We start from the raw sequence: 14,116 nt of genomic DNA, 5'->3' as shown, positions 1-14,116 counted from the left end.
GTATGTCAGGAGGCTAATAATTTGGAATCTTTTCATTGACTGACTACTCAACTTTTGACTATCGTAGATTAAAGTTACTTAATCGTCATGATTATTATAAATGATGATTATACTTATCATCAAATCATTTTTATATGTCGACTAACTAATACTAGTAGACGTGTACCACAGATTAATAAATAGTTACTACGTAAGCTTTTTTCTAAAACATATATCGTCATATAATTTTCATATACATACGAGTACCTAGTAAAATTAATGATGTAATCTCAGAATTAAAAAAAGAAAGTTGTAAAATATCGGAAACTCTCTTTTTTCTCTTTAGTCGTTCACTCTTGACAGAGCGGTCGTGGTTTCACGATGTTACATCAGTTCTCAGTTCTCTTTCTCTCTTTCTTAGCTTCTCTCTTTTTTAGCGGAAATTATTTTTTTTTCATTTGCAATATGTTTACGACTTTCACATCTAAAGGTTTTTGATAATTGTAAAAATTCGACTAATAACAAGTTAAAATTTGATCAAAAGCAAAAGGCCTCATACTCCACCATTTTATCCAGAACAACTCACCAGAATGGGGGGTGTAGTGGGGGTGTGCTGCGTGCTCGTAGGGGGTGTCGAAGAGTTCTCCGTAGTAGCCAGTACCACCGCCGAGCTCCGACAGCAGCTTGTACTCGTCTTTGAGACTCCATTTCGAAGATGACCATAGCTGTAATAGAAAAATCTGTAATTATCTAAGTCGGATATGACCTTACGCAAATTCTTTTACCAGTATCTATATATTTATACATATGTTGGGGCACAAATTTATCATTCTGAAATAGTTTCTTCCCAGCTATATTGACCAAAGGAATAATAACCGACGGATAAGGAAGGTTCCAGAATGAAATATGGAGAATATGTTTCAACTGTGGACTGACTACCACAAACGATGCTAACCTTTGCAGTCGAGATTGAATCGAATGATGTTATCTCAAGGAGAGCTCTGTATAGTAGGACCTCCAAATATTAAATACATGGATTAAGCTTCCTTTTGGTACAAAATATCGTGGCCACATCTACATATTTCTTTAAACATTGCAAAATTGTTTGTTTCGCTTGCAATGACACCATTTCTATCTCATAACAGCTGTGTAGTGTTCTAACTTAGTTCTTTAGAGCAGCGAGGCATTTGTGATCGATCTGAGTTAGGACTGATATCCTGTGTTTGACAGTCAAAAGATGCTATGCTAGTAGTGGCATCAGGTGGACTGCATTCCCGTACCCTATTTCCATTATAAATATTTACTTACATTTGATAGTTAATTGTATCTAGGCGTTACTTGTACATTTGTAGCGGATTGTTGCGAAGTAGTTTTAACCTTAACTTAATACTTACGTTTGAGTATATTTGGTCGCCGTTGTAATGACTTCGCTGTCTTTTCACGTCGTCTTCTGAATGGCTGTTGAAGTCTCGATTTTCGTCTGAGAACAAAACATTATTGGTAACGTTAATCTGTCGAACTTAAGGCCTTAAGTAGCTTAAAAGGTACATGGATTGGCCACTAGCTCTTATCTTAGAATAATTCGCATTGAAACCACGTGGTGTGGATGATGAAAACCAATGATTTGGATATTCGTTTTGCGGATATGCCTTTGACCAGCAGTGAGACAAAAGAGGTTGCAGTTAAGTGTAGAATACGTTTATCATAATAGTAATAGATTCCAATTAAAATTAATGAAAAAAAATCTACTTAAAACAAAATTGTTATAATTGGCTTTTGTTGTTTTAATTTTTATACAAAATTTGACTGACACGTAATAATGAATTAAGAAAGAAAAGAAAGAAAACATTTATTTCGGTAAACATCCTGTTACAATTAAGGTTACTTAGTACTTAATACATAAAACATACAGACAGATATAACATAATATATATGACATAACAAATGAGAATTAGAATTAGAATTAGAAACATTTTTTCACATTTCCACCGCATTTCTAACATAAGCAGCTATAATCTATACAAAATGATATAAGTTATAACATCTTCAAATTTATGCACAAGAAGATTATGCCTATTATAGGAGGCTGTGCGGTGGATATAAAGAGGAGTTATAACTTAATATAATATGGCCACAATTTGTGCAAGACTTAATAGCACAGTAAATCTCAGCGGTTCCGCTCTGCGCCCACCACTATGGTTAAAAGGATATTAGGGATGGGACGGGAAAGGGTTGTATCGATAAAAATTGAATTTTGTTAAGTCGATTTTAATTTTGAATTTGGTACTTGTCGGATATGGAAGTATTGTTTCATAGTTTGAATTAATTGTTTAATAAGTATAAAATTGTAATTATTAGGTTTGTGTGAAAACTAATGAAATTAAAATAATCTTTACAGGTATTTTTATATGTTTTTACTTTACCAATTTTGCGTTTGTTACGTTGACAATATTTAAATTTGATTTTAAAAACCTATAATTAAATATTTTATAACAATAAAATGTCATCATTTTGATCTTGTAAAACTATACTCTATTCATTTGTTTGTTTGTCTGTTTTTTATTTATTAAACCGACTATTTTGCAAAATATGTTTTTTAATGCACATTTTCGATACCAAAATAATTGCGTCACATCACTACACACGATTTGGGGACAAACCACGGCACAAAGCGGGGGGTCTCTCTAGTATTTTAATTCATATACTTTGGCATCATTACTTGAAACTTTTGGACCCTTGCACAAAGAGTTCGCTGGTTATCGGGCCCATGTGGCGAGATACGACTGCCGGGGGTATATAACTTTTGAATTTATGTTTGTGTGGAACCAATTATATGATATTGATTCAGGAACAAGTGTTTTCGCGTTAAAATAGTTTTTAGTAAAAGTTAAGATGTTTTCGTAAAATAATTAAATTATTTTTTATGATTAAGTAAAATGATTAAGATTTTTTAGGAGAAAAAGATGAAATTTATTTACAAAGCTCAGAAAATAACTGTCTGTTGTAAACGTTAAACACCTAGATATCACACGATTTATCATAGATTTTTTTAAATAAGCTAAACATGTATTCGCAATATTTAGAAGTAAATCCAGCACTTTTAACCGGTTTTATTATAGAAAATGAAGACTGTCATGAAGAATGAAGTTTTGAAACTGTGTGGGTTGACTCTAGATCAGGGTGTTTCCAAAAAGTCGATATTATCTTGATAACTGCGTAAACGGTAACGGAGTCTGAACTCCTTACGGGCCTCCAAATCTCTATATCAACCATTGTATGATACAAGTGTTGTATTAAACGCACAAAATCAAAACTTACATAATCATGTGTCATATTAATCTATATACCCACCCACAATACCCACATATTAATATATATATTATATAGATTAATATGTGGGTATTTACAGTGACATATGATTTATAGTGACAATGCCACATGGATAGACAAGTCCACAAAAGCTCTTAAAAGTCGTAAATCCCTTACCCTGGTCCTCATGTCTCTTCCTCTTCAGCCCGTTCCCATTATGCAGGCCCTCCACCTGCTCGATGCCCAGGATGCCGTTGATGCTGTAGCTGCCGGTGTTGGTGACGTGCTGCTCCGTGGTCGGAGACAACACCGCTGTGGTGCCGGGAGCGTTGCCCGCGTGGGTTATTACCTGGAGGAAGGTAGATATTAAGCAGCTGTACAAAATGTAGAAAGAAAGGAAATAAACATCAGCAAAATACATAAACACTGTCAAATGTTAGAGGCGTCTGTAGTTTGACTTTATTACCTGGTAGGAGGTGGATATTAAGATATACAAAATATAGAAAGAAAAACAATTTATTCGGCAAAATAAGATACACTGTTGGATGGTGGTAGAACCCTCTGTGGTTCGATTCCGGCCGCATCATCGCTACACCTATTTCTGCCTAATAAAAGCAGTGTTAAGCGCTGTTGTGTTCTAATTTGAAGGGTGTGGTAAGGGACATACTTATCCGAGGAATTCCAATATAGTCGTCAGGGGAAGTGGTGCATTTGTGAGCGACCTCAGGTAGGAATTCTAATCCTATCTGTCAACCACAGATGTCCATGGGCGGCAGTAGCCACTTACCATCAAGTAGACTGCAGGCGTCAACCCCAAATAAGAGTCCTACCTGAGGTCGGCCACAGATGTGTTGACCCTCTGAGGACTAAGGTGGAACTCCTCAGGAAAGTATATGTCTCTTACAACACTCTTATAACTTGAATACAGCAGCGCTTAACTCTGCTGTTATGAGACAGAAATAGGTGTGGCGGTGGTGCCACCGGAGTCGAACCTTCTGATATCTTTAAAGGAAAACCTTGACTTGTTTTAACTAATATTTTGCGTATCTGACCACTGACAATGATAGCATTAGCCAATATTGTAGTATAGTTACTTACAGAAACAACACTCCCTTGCGCGGAGCTGATCTCCTGCTCCTGCTGTTGTTGTTGTTGTTGGTTGTGCGCGTGCTTCGCCTTCTCCGCTGCTTTGTTGCGGACGATCCTGGAACAAAATTACGTATTTATAATATGCAGTGATAACGTAGTTGATACGACGTCGAGTCCTTAGAAGGGTTCGAATCTTAGTCATACAACTTTCGATTTTACAAAAAAAATATGCGCTCATTCGAAGATTTGGTCATTATTAGGTTTATCGTAATATCTCAACAGACAACATCGTGAGGAAGCTTATAAGTTTTAATTCTTAACAAAAGTTTTATTTCGTATGGTTATGTGAAGTCTACCGATTCACACTTGCCTAGTGGCTATGAGCTTATGCCCCTCACTCTGGGAGACACGAGTCCAGAAGTGGAACAATAATGGGTAGCCGACGATATCCATCTACCCTTAAAAGTCGACTTACTAGTTATGGACCTTTAGAAAACACTTATTATCTTTAAGGATTAATTATTAATTACTTTTAATGCAATTAACCGCTAAAACCTACCTATCAAAACAATCAGTACCCACCGAATAACATAATTACAACCGCACATCCGCGAAAAAAACGCAAGCTTATAATCCGTCATCAGAAAATAAATTACCAACATGAATATTCCATTACCGCTGCGACTGCGACACGACACGCGACACGACACGTGCCGCGACATCCAACCGCAATATACGCGCGGCTGTCGCGATTTGTAACGCTTCCTTCCGTCGTAAAAAACGCACGCTTGTAAATTGCTTTATTGTTGGCGATAGTTTTAAGTATTTTAAAGCAGTATTTATATAGAAAATTTGATTTTTAAAATGTTTTAAAATTATCGAAGTATTTGAAATTATTCCATCATAGGTGATTGATTTAGCTACGTATATAAATTTTGAAATAAATATATTTTTAATTTAATTTTAAATTCGCAAAACAAGCAAAACCTTACTCTAGAAGTTGAATACGAAATAAGCCATAATTAAGGATCCCATATCCAAAGTGTAAAAACGGAATGCTTTTACTAAGTCTCTCATAGATTCTGTCATTGACAGACATTTTTTTCTAGAGCATCTGTCTACATCGTCACTGCCATAACAATGCTAGAAATTAAAAAAAAGATAAGAATGATGTGGTATGGAACCCTTGAAGTGTGAGTTCGTCTCATACTTGACCAATTATTTAAAATTTGCATCACCATTTACTTCGCAATGACAATAATGTAAACCGCCTCTGTTACTATGTATCCCAACTAACCCTAATAAAATTGATTAATATTCAGTGACAATACTTAAATACCTTAAGAAACGATATTCGATGTTTATGCAAACAAATTGCACACCATAATCCCGTCATACCAAAAAACGTGCAATAACTTAAGAAATCAACACAATAGCGAACAATGTCAAAAATCAGTGACAATGGGATGCAACCGATGACGTCATTAGTTTGTTGCGCGCCATTTTCCGCGGGTTGACAGCTCATTCCGCAGCCATGATGAATGATGGCGGCTCGTGAAATATTGCCAGATTCGCCCGGGTTGACATATGCAAAAATTGTTTTGCAACTAGTAATAGACTTATCACTTTTTGCAAAGGGATTCCGTGTGATTTATCGGTGTTATTACTGGTTTTTTGATTGTGTTTTTGGTGTTACGTTGTTATTAGGATATGAGGGAATTTGATGTTAGTAAAGTCTTTCAGGACGATTTTTCGATACTTATACCTACTAACTAGATAGTGGGGTTTACAAATTATTAAGTCACAGGAATGCTTTGTTTAGTAACATATAATTAATGATGTTATACAGATAACGGTTTACTGAAAATATTTGTGCGGGGAAATATCAGTACTTACGTACGTTGACATTAAGCAAAAAATGTTTATGAGTTACACAAAGGTCATATCAGGATTCGGGGGCGATAATAGATTTTTCTTTAAAAAAAGATACTTTATACACTCACACACTCACAGATTCCCTGTGTCGTGGGTGCAATGGACGCACATAAAGACGAATATACAAACACCCAGACCCAGAACAAAAATTATTAGAATCCGAACATTCTGCGCGTCTGACCAGTATGGTGACCGCTCTGCCACGCGGGTCATCAGGTCGGGTGGTTTGATATGAATTGGGTGGGGTGCATTATTTTAATAATATGTATGGAATGACTAATGACGGAAAATACAACCCAAAATAATTTTTGCCTACAAAGCAGACCCGTAGCAGCAGATCAGCCTTATCACACTTTTCAAAATTCAAACATAAACTAAGAATATGGCTAATTGACAAATGTTTTTACAATGTGCAAGAATTTGTTGACATAAAATGATTAATTTATTCAGTAATATTAACTTTTATTAAATTGAAATTTTATTGTGTAAATGGCGTGAAATCTTGACATTATAATTATAATCTATCCTAATTTATAAATTATGATATTTGTGTGTATTATTTTGTATTTAAGTAATAATTACTAATACTGTAAGTTTATAATAATTTTGTACGTCAGTGATGACAAAATGTATAGTATTGTATTGATAAAATATGTATATTAAGCATTTCACAAAATAAATTTGATTTGAATTGATTTGATTTGAAAATGGAACACAGCAACTCATACGCGACCTTCGAGATAAAAAAGATGTAGAAACACTTGTATATTATGTACAGTTCTTGTCAACTTATACTTGAACTGTATAAAAACAGTGATAGGCTAATGGTTAAGAAACTTGGCCTCTTTATCGAAGAGTCCGAGGTTCTAACCACCCAAGTCTATATCTGTTACAGTCTCTATGTATGCTATGATAAATTAAAAAAATAACTAAGTAATGAAAATTCGGCGGTATCGAACCTTCCGTGTATGAGTTCGACTCACACTTGCACAATTATTTTATTTATAAACATTATTTAATAGGTACACTCATGTAAATTTTTTGTATGACAATTTTGCAAACGGCCCTATATTCGTTTCCGGGTGAAAGGGTACTTGCTTTACCACGGTTTTTCCCTAATTTATTATTTGCGCTTTTCTTTGCCGGAAGAACGTACAGTTATTGTTCGCAAATATTTTTGATTTATTAGCCTGAGGTAAAATGTTGTAGAATTATGATGTTCCCTCTCTTAATTTTACTTCTACTTTTGTGTCTATTTTTAGTAATTCACTTTTCTATGACATGGTATTGACTAACGCTCCTTATTTTGTCTATAATATATACAAATTTAGCCTAACAGAGATAGAAATTTTACAATTTCTAGTAAGCCGAAATTGTCAAATTTAGATTTTGCGCATATGTAAATTTATACTTAACCTCACGACTTCTGCACATCATAGCATTCGTAGCCGATTTAAAAAGTTAAGCAACCTTAGCTTTGGTAGCTAGTAAGTAGTAAGGATAACCAGTAATGCACTTTCGCGCCCACTTCTGTTCTTAAAGGGCATGTCAAAGCATTGGGTAATAGTCACCGTGTCGGTATTAAATCAGATTGAATGTTAAAAAAACAGTAGTTAGTGATTACAAGTAAAATATCAATCAAATTTAAGAAAATTTATTTCAAGATTACTTAATACAAATATGATATGGTTTTCTTCTGTTGGAAGCATAGATTAGTAAAGATTACTCGCTCCTAACAAGAAAATGTAACCTTTTGACAATTGTCACTGTCAATTATTTTCGTTTTTGAAAAATATTAAAAAAATGACGTTTTTAGATCATTTACGAATGAAACGATATTGCTTCTCACTTTTTCTTCGATTTCGTGTCTTAACTGCGCATGTCGTTATTGTTCCGCGTAAATTACACCATGACAGCCATTAAACGGTTGACAGAATTGTCAGCTGTTTAAGTCATTTAATGGCTTCCTTCAATTACAAGGCGGTAAGATATCTAAACTTATCTATGGTTGGAAGGCTCAGATTTGTCCAGCGCACTACCGTGTGTCCAAATAGTTTGACAGTCATAAATGCTTGTCTTAAAAAAGTAGTAAACCTCTTTAAAAACCAAATTACAAAACAAAAAACGACCCCGAAAGCGTTGACAACTGACAACCCCACGACAATCCGACCTAAATTATCCTATCGGACAAATTATTCTGTATTGCGCGGCAAAAAATTCAAATGTCAAACGGGGGTTGCCAGAATTATTACTTCAATTACCCGCCGCCGCCCCCGATTAAAAATGTCTTGACGTTTCGCAACTTGGCGTTTTTTTACTCTGTGCTTTTTGCTTTTTTATTTTATTGTTTCGGAGGGCATTTTTATGGTTATGATTTTCGTTACACACTGTTGATTTTTACACTGGACGTTTGGTACTTTATAACGATGCATTGCATCCACTTTTATTTTTAGTTTGGGTGATAAAATGTGTGCTGTACCTAATTCTCGTGCTTGCAACGTTAGTTTTTTCAGTATTTTTTTGCTTAAAATAACAGGTACATACATGGTGGTTACAAAAGGTTGAATGGTGGTTACATGGTGTTGAAGGTGGTAGAACCCTTTGTGGTTCGACTCCGGCGGCACCACCGCCACACCTATTTCTACCTAATAACAGCAGTGTTAGGCGCTGCTGTGTTCCGGTTTGAAGGGTGTGGTAAGGGAGACAGACTTTTCCGAGGCGTTCCAGCTTAGTCCTCAGGGGTAGCGGTGCATCTGTGGCCGACCTCAGGTAGGAATATCTAATCCTATCTGGGGTTGATTACAGATGTCCATGGGCGGCAGTAGCCACTTACCATCAGGTGGACTGCATGCTCGTCTGCTATCCTTATATTATAAAAAAAAACAATGGCAGTGGTTTCAGTGTGTATACGTGCATTTTTAAACAATTTTCTTATTAAATATTTATTTGGTATGCTGTTTGATATTTCAAATTAAATATGTATTTTACATATGTTTATGTTATTATTGACAATTATGTAATTAATGTAATTGTTGGCAAATGCATATGAGAATAAGATGTTAGAAAAGTATAGGGATATTTTTTCTGTTTCAAACTTTCATGACCGTGCAGATTTCTTGCAAAAACAAGCCCATTCTTCTTTTATTTCCAATACCTCATGAATTATGTGTGTTCACTGTGTTTTTACGTTGATCTTCAAAACCGTTCAACGGAACTCTGTGAATCATGTGAGTGAACGGGTGAGTGTGTGTTTTTGTGTATGTGCGAGTGAATTGGTGTGTGTGTTTGTGTGTGCGCATGTGTATGTGTGTGTGTTTGTGCGTATGTGTTTGTGTATATGATGTGTTTGTGTGTATGTGTCTCTGTGTATGCACTTATATGCGCGCGTGAATGTGTGTGTCTATGTGTAATTTTGGGAAGTGATCGCACCTCAGTCGCAACGAGTTCAATTCCATAAAAAGCTCATCCAAGTCAGCACCCAAATTTATTACATTTCTCGATCTAATCTAGCAGTTTAAACTAATAATGGCCCCACTAAACACATCATACCAGCCACAATCGAGATCATCTGAACCAAACATCCAGAGTCAATTTTAAAGCAATCGCAATACGAGGGCGATTCGCACCCCACGACACGTGTCCGACACGTGCCGGTAATGTGCCGTCGTCGACCTTCCTGTGGTCGTATCGGGGTAAATAGAAATCTATTTAAATGTGACGATTTCGCAAAATAATGTGAAATGTTAAGTCTGGTGATGATTGTGAAATCGAGCGATGGTATTGAATTTGTTTTTGTAGATAAAATTATCTTTTCTCTCTCGATCTCGTTCTCGATACTTACAGGGTAAAGTAAGTATCGAGAACATTAATAATTTTTGTCGTTAATGTGTGGCGGTGGTGCCGCCGGAGTCGAAACGGTTCAGTTGAACTGCTGTGATTACTTAATATCGCGTCGAAGGTGATAGAACCGTCTGTGGTTCGAGTCCAGCGGCACCACTGCCACTTTGCCTAATAACAACAGTGTTAAGCGCTGTTGTGTTCTGGTTTGAAGGGTGTGGTAAGGGAGACATTCCTACTTATCCGAGGCTTAAGAACTTAGTCCTCAGGAGTAGCAGAGCTTCTGTTGTCAACTTCATACTGGACTCTTATCTTATCGGGGGTTGATTTTAGATATCCATGGGCAGCAGTAGCCACTTGCCATCAGGTCGACTGCATGTTCGTTTGCTACGAGTACTTTAATATTTAAATAAAAAAGATGGACTACATGTTCTTTTATTAAAGAAAATGCGAGTAAGTCTAAGAAGATATGCTCGCATTTTCTTAAAGATAATGTATATTGTATAGTTTTCAAAGTGATCTTTCCTATTGTTAGTGTAAGAAATAGACCAGTTTTCCGAAAAACTTTGGAATGTAATCTGCAAATGTTTTTACCGAGGAACTCCATTTCTGCCCTTTTACGAAGTTTGCTAAAAGTTTCAGGACAGCGTTTATTGTAATCCCAACTCTTTTGTGTTATATTACAGTTTGTTTTTGTCCGATTGATTGAGTAGAGTATGGAGGGGTTAGTGGGGCCATAGAAAAAGCGGGAAGTTACAAGCGATAAACAGTACGTTGAAATGTTTTAACTGACTTCAAAAAGAGGAGGTGCTCAAGTCGAATGATTTTTTGTAGCAATATTGTATGTGTTAAGGATTTTATTATTTAATATATTAGTTTTAACATTTAACTTTCATTGTGCTTAGAATTACATTAGCCAGGGTTGTGTTTTTTGAGCGTATGTGGGTATGTCTTATTCCTTGGCCATGCCCTGCAACCCTGATTTATCGTATGGGGTGTCCTTAGATCTATCTGAATTGTACGAGTGTAATAGGCTATATTTTTAAGCTGTCTGGATTTAGGTGTTTATAATAATTTGCTTACTTAAAACATAAAGTACATATCACCTTTAGACCTTTAGGTTTTCATTAAAAAGGTTATTTTTATCGTAAAACCATGTAATTAATTCTTATTGTTTATATCGTATTATAAAAATGTCAGTTAAATTACAAGTCTTCTGACTTGTAATTTAACTGACATTTTTATTATTAATTATGTCTTAAAATAATCAATTATCTCCGTTTTCATGGCCCCAAGCAAGGGGTTGCGTGACTCGAAAGCTACCGGAAGTCGGATCTCGGGCGGGGAGCAAAGATGGCGGTACCGGAAGCAGGGACACGTGCTCCTCTCGCCGGATATCCCCTGCCTCTATCCTGAATTATTGCTATTCCCGTTACAATAATAATCATATAAACTATCTCTTGGTTATTCCTATTTCCTTCATTGCTTATGGGATTCTGGATTTTTCGGTTACAACGTTTTTCGATTAGGCTTTGTGTGGAGTTGGTTTTATGATTTGTATTGTCTGTCTTTATCGAATATCATAGTAAATTATTAATAATTTATTGATTATTTGTTTGTTGGTTTTGGGAGGTAGGTTTAAATCATAGATTTTGAAGTCTTATTTTTCATTAAATGCATAGCATATTTTGGTCAAAAGCCTGTATGTTCTGTGAGGTATGTTAGGATAATCTCAATTGTGACTTGATGTCTGGCTTGAGGTGTTTATATACGTGTTCAATAACAAGTACGTACAAGCAAATAAATAGGTATACACCGTTATGGACATATAATGATACCTTTTATGAAGATAGATGATTATCTATCCGTAGAATCGATTGATTCTACGGATAGATAATCATCTATCTTCATAAAAGGTAATAAAAGGTATTCCTTGGAATATAACACTTTTTTTTACAAAAGTCTACATTGTTTTTGTAAAAAAAATATATGGTACCAGCTTACTTTAAAATGAAATAAAAAAATATATAAATGAACAGTTCCATTCAATAACTTGAACTATAAAATATTATTTTGATGAATACAATGTCAAATGGATACCAGGACTTATACAAGTAGGTACCTACTAGCATGTCAAGCCATCACTAGATAAATTCCAATATTAATAAATTAACAAAAACATCCAGTCATGTTATCACTGACACTTCAACTCAAGTGTGGCCAGCATTAAAAAATCCACGCGTCTAATTACGCGTAGTGTTGCCAGATTAGATAAAACTCCCCAGATCCGGGGTGTATATTGAAGTTTATGTCAACATTTGTTATCTGTGCTACCGATTATTAATTTATACGTTATCTGTGTAATAGCGATCGTGATGTTTATGATATGCTTAATAAGTTTGTAACGCGAAATTGGGTTACGTCAAGCTTAGGACTTTTTGATAAAAAAATTATCAATTATCACGTGTATTGTCCGCGCCAAACTTCTAGTCTGCTCTGAAGTTGTTGCGCGCAGGTTTAGTTAGCATATACTCTGTAACGTAAGGGCTCACTAACGCAGCTATGTACCCGTGGGCGAGAGCGGGCAGTGGAGGGTGCCGGGGGTACCGCACTGTCTTCGTACCCCTAATATTTACAATTTGTTATTGCGACGCGACTCGTATCTATATTCGGAGCGGAGTAGCAGTTTGGCGCGGACTCTACATAAATACATATACATACATCAAATAGAGAAGAAACATATTAAACATTTTGGAAGATATTTTAGTTATGTTTTTCATTCTTAAAGGTGATCTGACGCATATGTCCGAGGTTCGAATTCCAAACACGCACTTCTGATTTTTCAAAATTATGTATATATTACCAATTAATTAGCACTTAAAGGTAGAACCCTCTGTGGTTCGACTCCGACGGCACCACCGCCACTTCTATTTCTGGTTAATAGCAGCAATGTTAGGCGCTGCTGTATTCTGGTTTAAAGGGTGTGGTATGGGCGACATACTTTTCATAGACATTCTAGCTTAGTCCTCAGAGGTAGCGGCGCATCTGTGGCTGACCTTAGGTAGCAGTCTAATCCTATCTGTGGTCGATCACACATGTCCATGTGCCAACCACTACCATCAGGTAAATGCTCGTCTTCCTATATTACAAAAATAAAAAATCAATATGCAAAATTTCCTTTCAAAACGTTAAAATACATTTCTGTAATGTAGGCACCGTCCATTCGAGGGGACGCAGGGGCTCAGGGGTCCATTATCGAACAATGGAACAGGATTGGTATCAATAAACATTGCACCCGACTCCACTCGCTTGGGGTAACACAATTTGTTGTAAAGTGCTTGTAATTGAGATGTAATGAAGATTGTTTTGGGTATTTTAGGTAAGTTACTTATTATTATAAATACTGATAGCCTATTCTCTTGAAACTTAGTCTTTCAATTAGGGTTCGAGGTTTGAATCTCAGAAAGGAATTCTGCTCTGACTGTTTTAAGGTATGTGTGTGTTAGATATTTACTTAACAACGATAAAGAAAATCATCCTGAAGAAACCTACATACCCGATAGGCTTTATTACATTTATGAGTTAAAAAATGTACCCAAGAATATGAAGCCTATCAATTCGCACTTGGCTACCGTGTCGAACTATGGCCTAAAACCCTCTTACTCCGAGAGGAGACCCATACCCAGCAGTAGGACAGTATTGTGTAGACTTATTTTTTATTCATTATCATAGCAATTTTTAAGGTAGTTACTTTAAAGAAGTGACAATAGGAACCAGAGTCCACCTGATGGTAAGTGGCTATAGCCGCTTGTGTACCTCAGTTATCAACCCGATTAGTATAAACGCCTGAGGTCAGTCACAGAACTAAGTTGAGATACCGCGTAAAGTCTATCACACTCATCACTGCTGTTCTGAGGACGAACCATGTGTTGATGCTATGGTATCGTACCACGACGGGTTCTACACT

The 14,116-nt window shown here is 36.0% G+C and overlaps 1 protein-coding gene across 4 annotated transcripts in view; it reads right to left on the bottom strand.

Moving 5' to 3' along the window:
- The window catches only part of sv (paired box protein shaven), a 115,092-nt gene that overhangs the window by 9,399 nt on the left and 91,577 nt on the right, over positions 1 to 14,116 (bottom strand). For all 4 annotated transcript variants that reach the window (XM_073089778.1, XM_073089780.1, XM_073089777.1 and 1 more), the window contains exons 6-9: positions 4,387 to 4,492; positions 3,466 to 3,637; positions 1,374 to 1,459; positions 566 to 704 (exon numbers count right to left, since the gene is read on the bottom strand). In XM_073089778.1, coding sequence (XP_072945879.1) covers positions 566 to 704; positions 1,374 to 1,459; positions 3,466 to 3,637; positions 4,387 to 4,492 — 503 coding nt within the window. The remainder of the gene's footprint in view (positions 1 to 565; positions 705 to 1,373; positions 1,460 to 3,465; positions 3,638 to 4,386; positions 4,493 to 14,116) is intronic.

The sequence above is a fragment of the Epargyreus clarus genome, unplaced genomic scaffold (assembly GCF_041222505.1).
Source record: "Epargyreus clarus isolate Ecla_fem2 unplaced genomic scaffold, WU_Ecla_fem_2.2 ptg000031l, whole genome shotgun sequence".
Classification (NCBI taxonomy): domain Eukaryota; kingdom Metazoa; phylum Arthropoda; class Insecta; order Lepidoptera; family Hesperiidae; genus Epargyreus; species Epargyreus clarus.
Note: the sequence above shows the minus strand (reverse complement) of the source record. Positions and strands in the feature narration are given on the sequence as shown.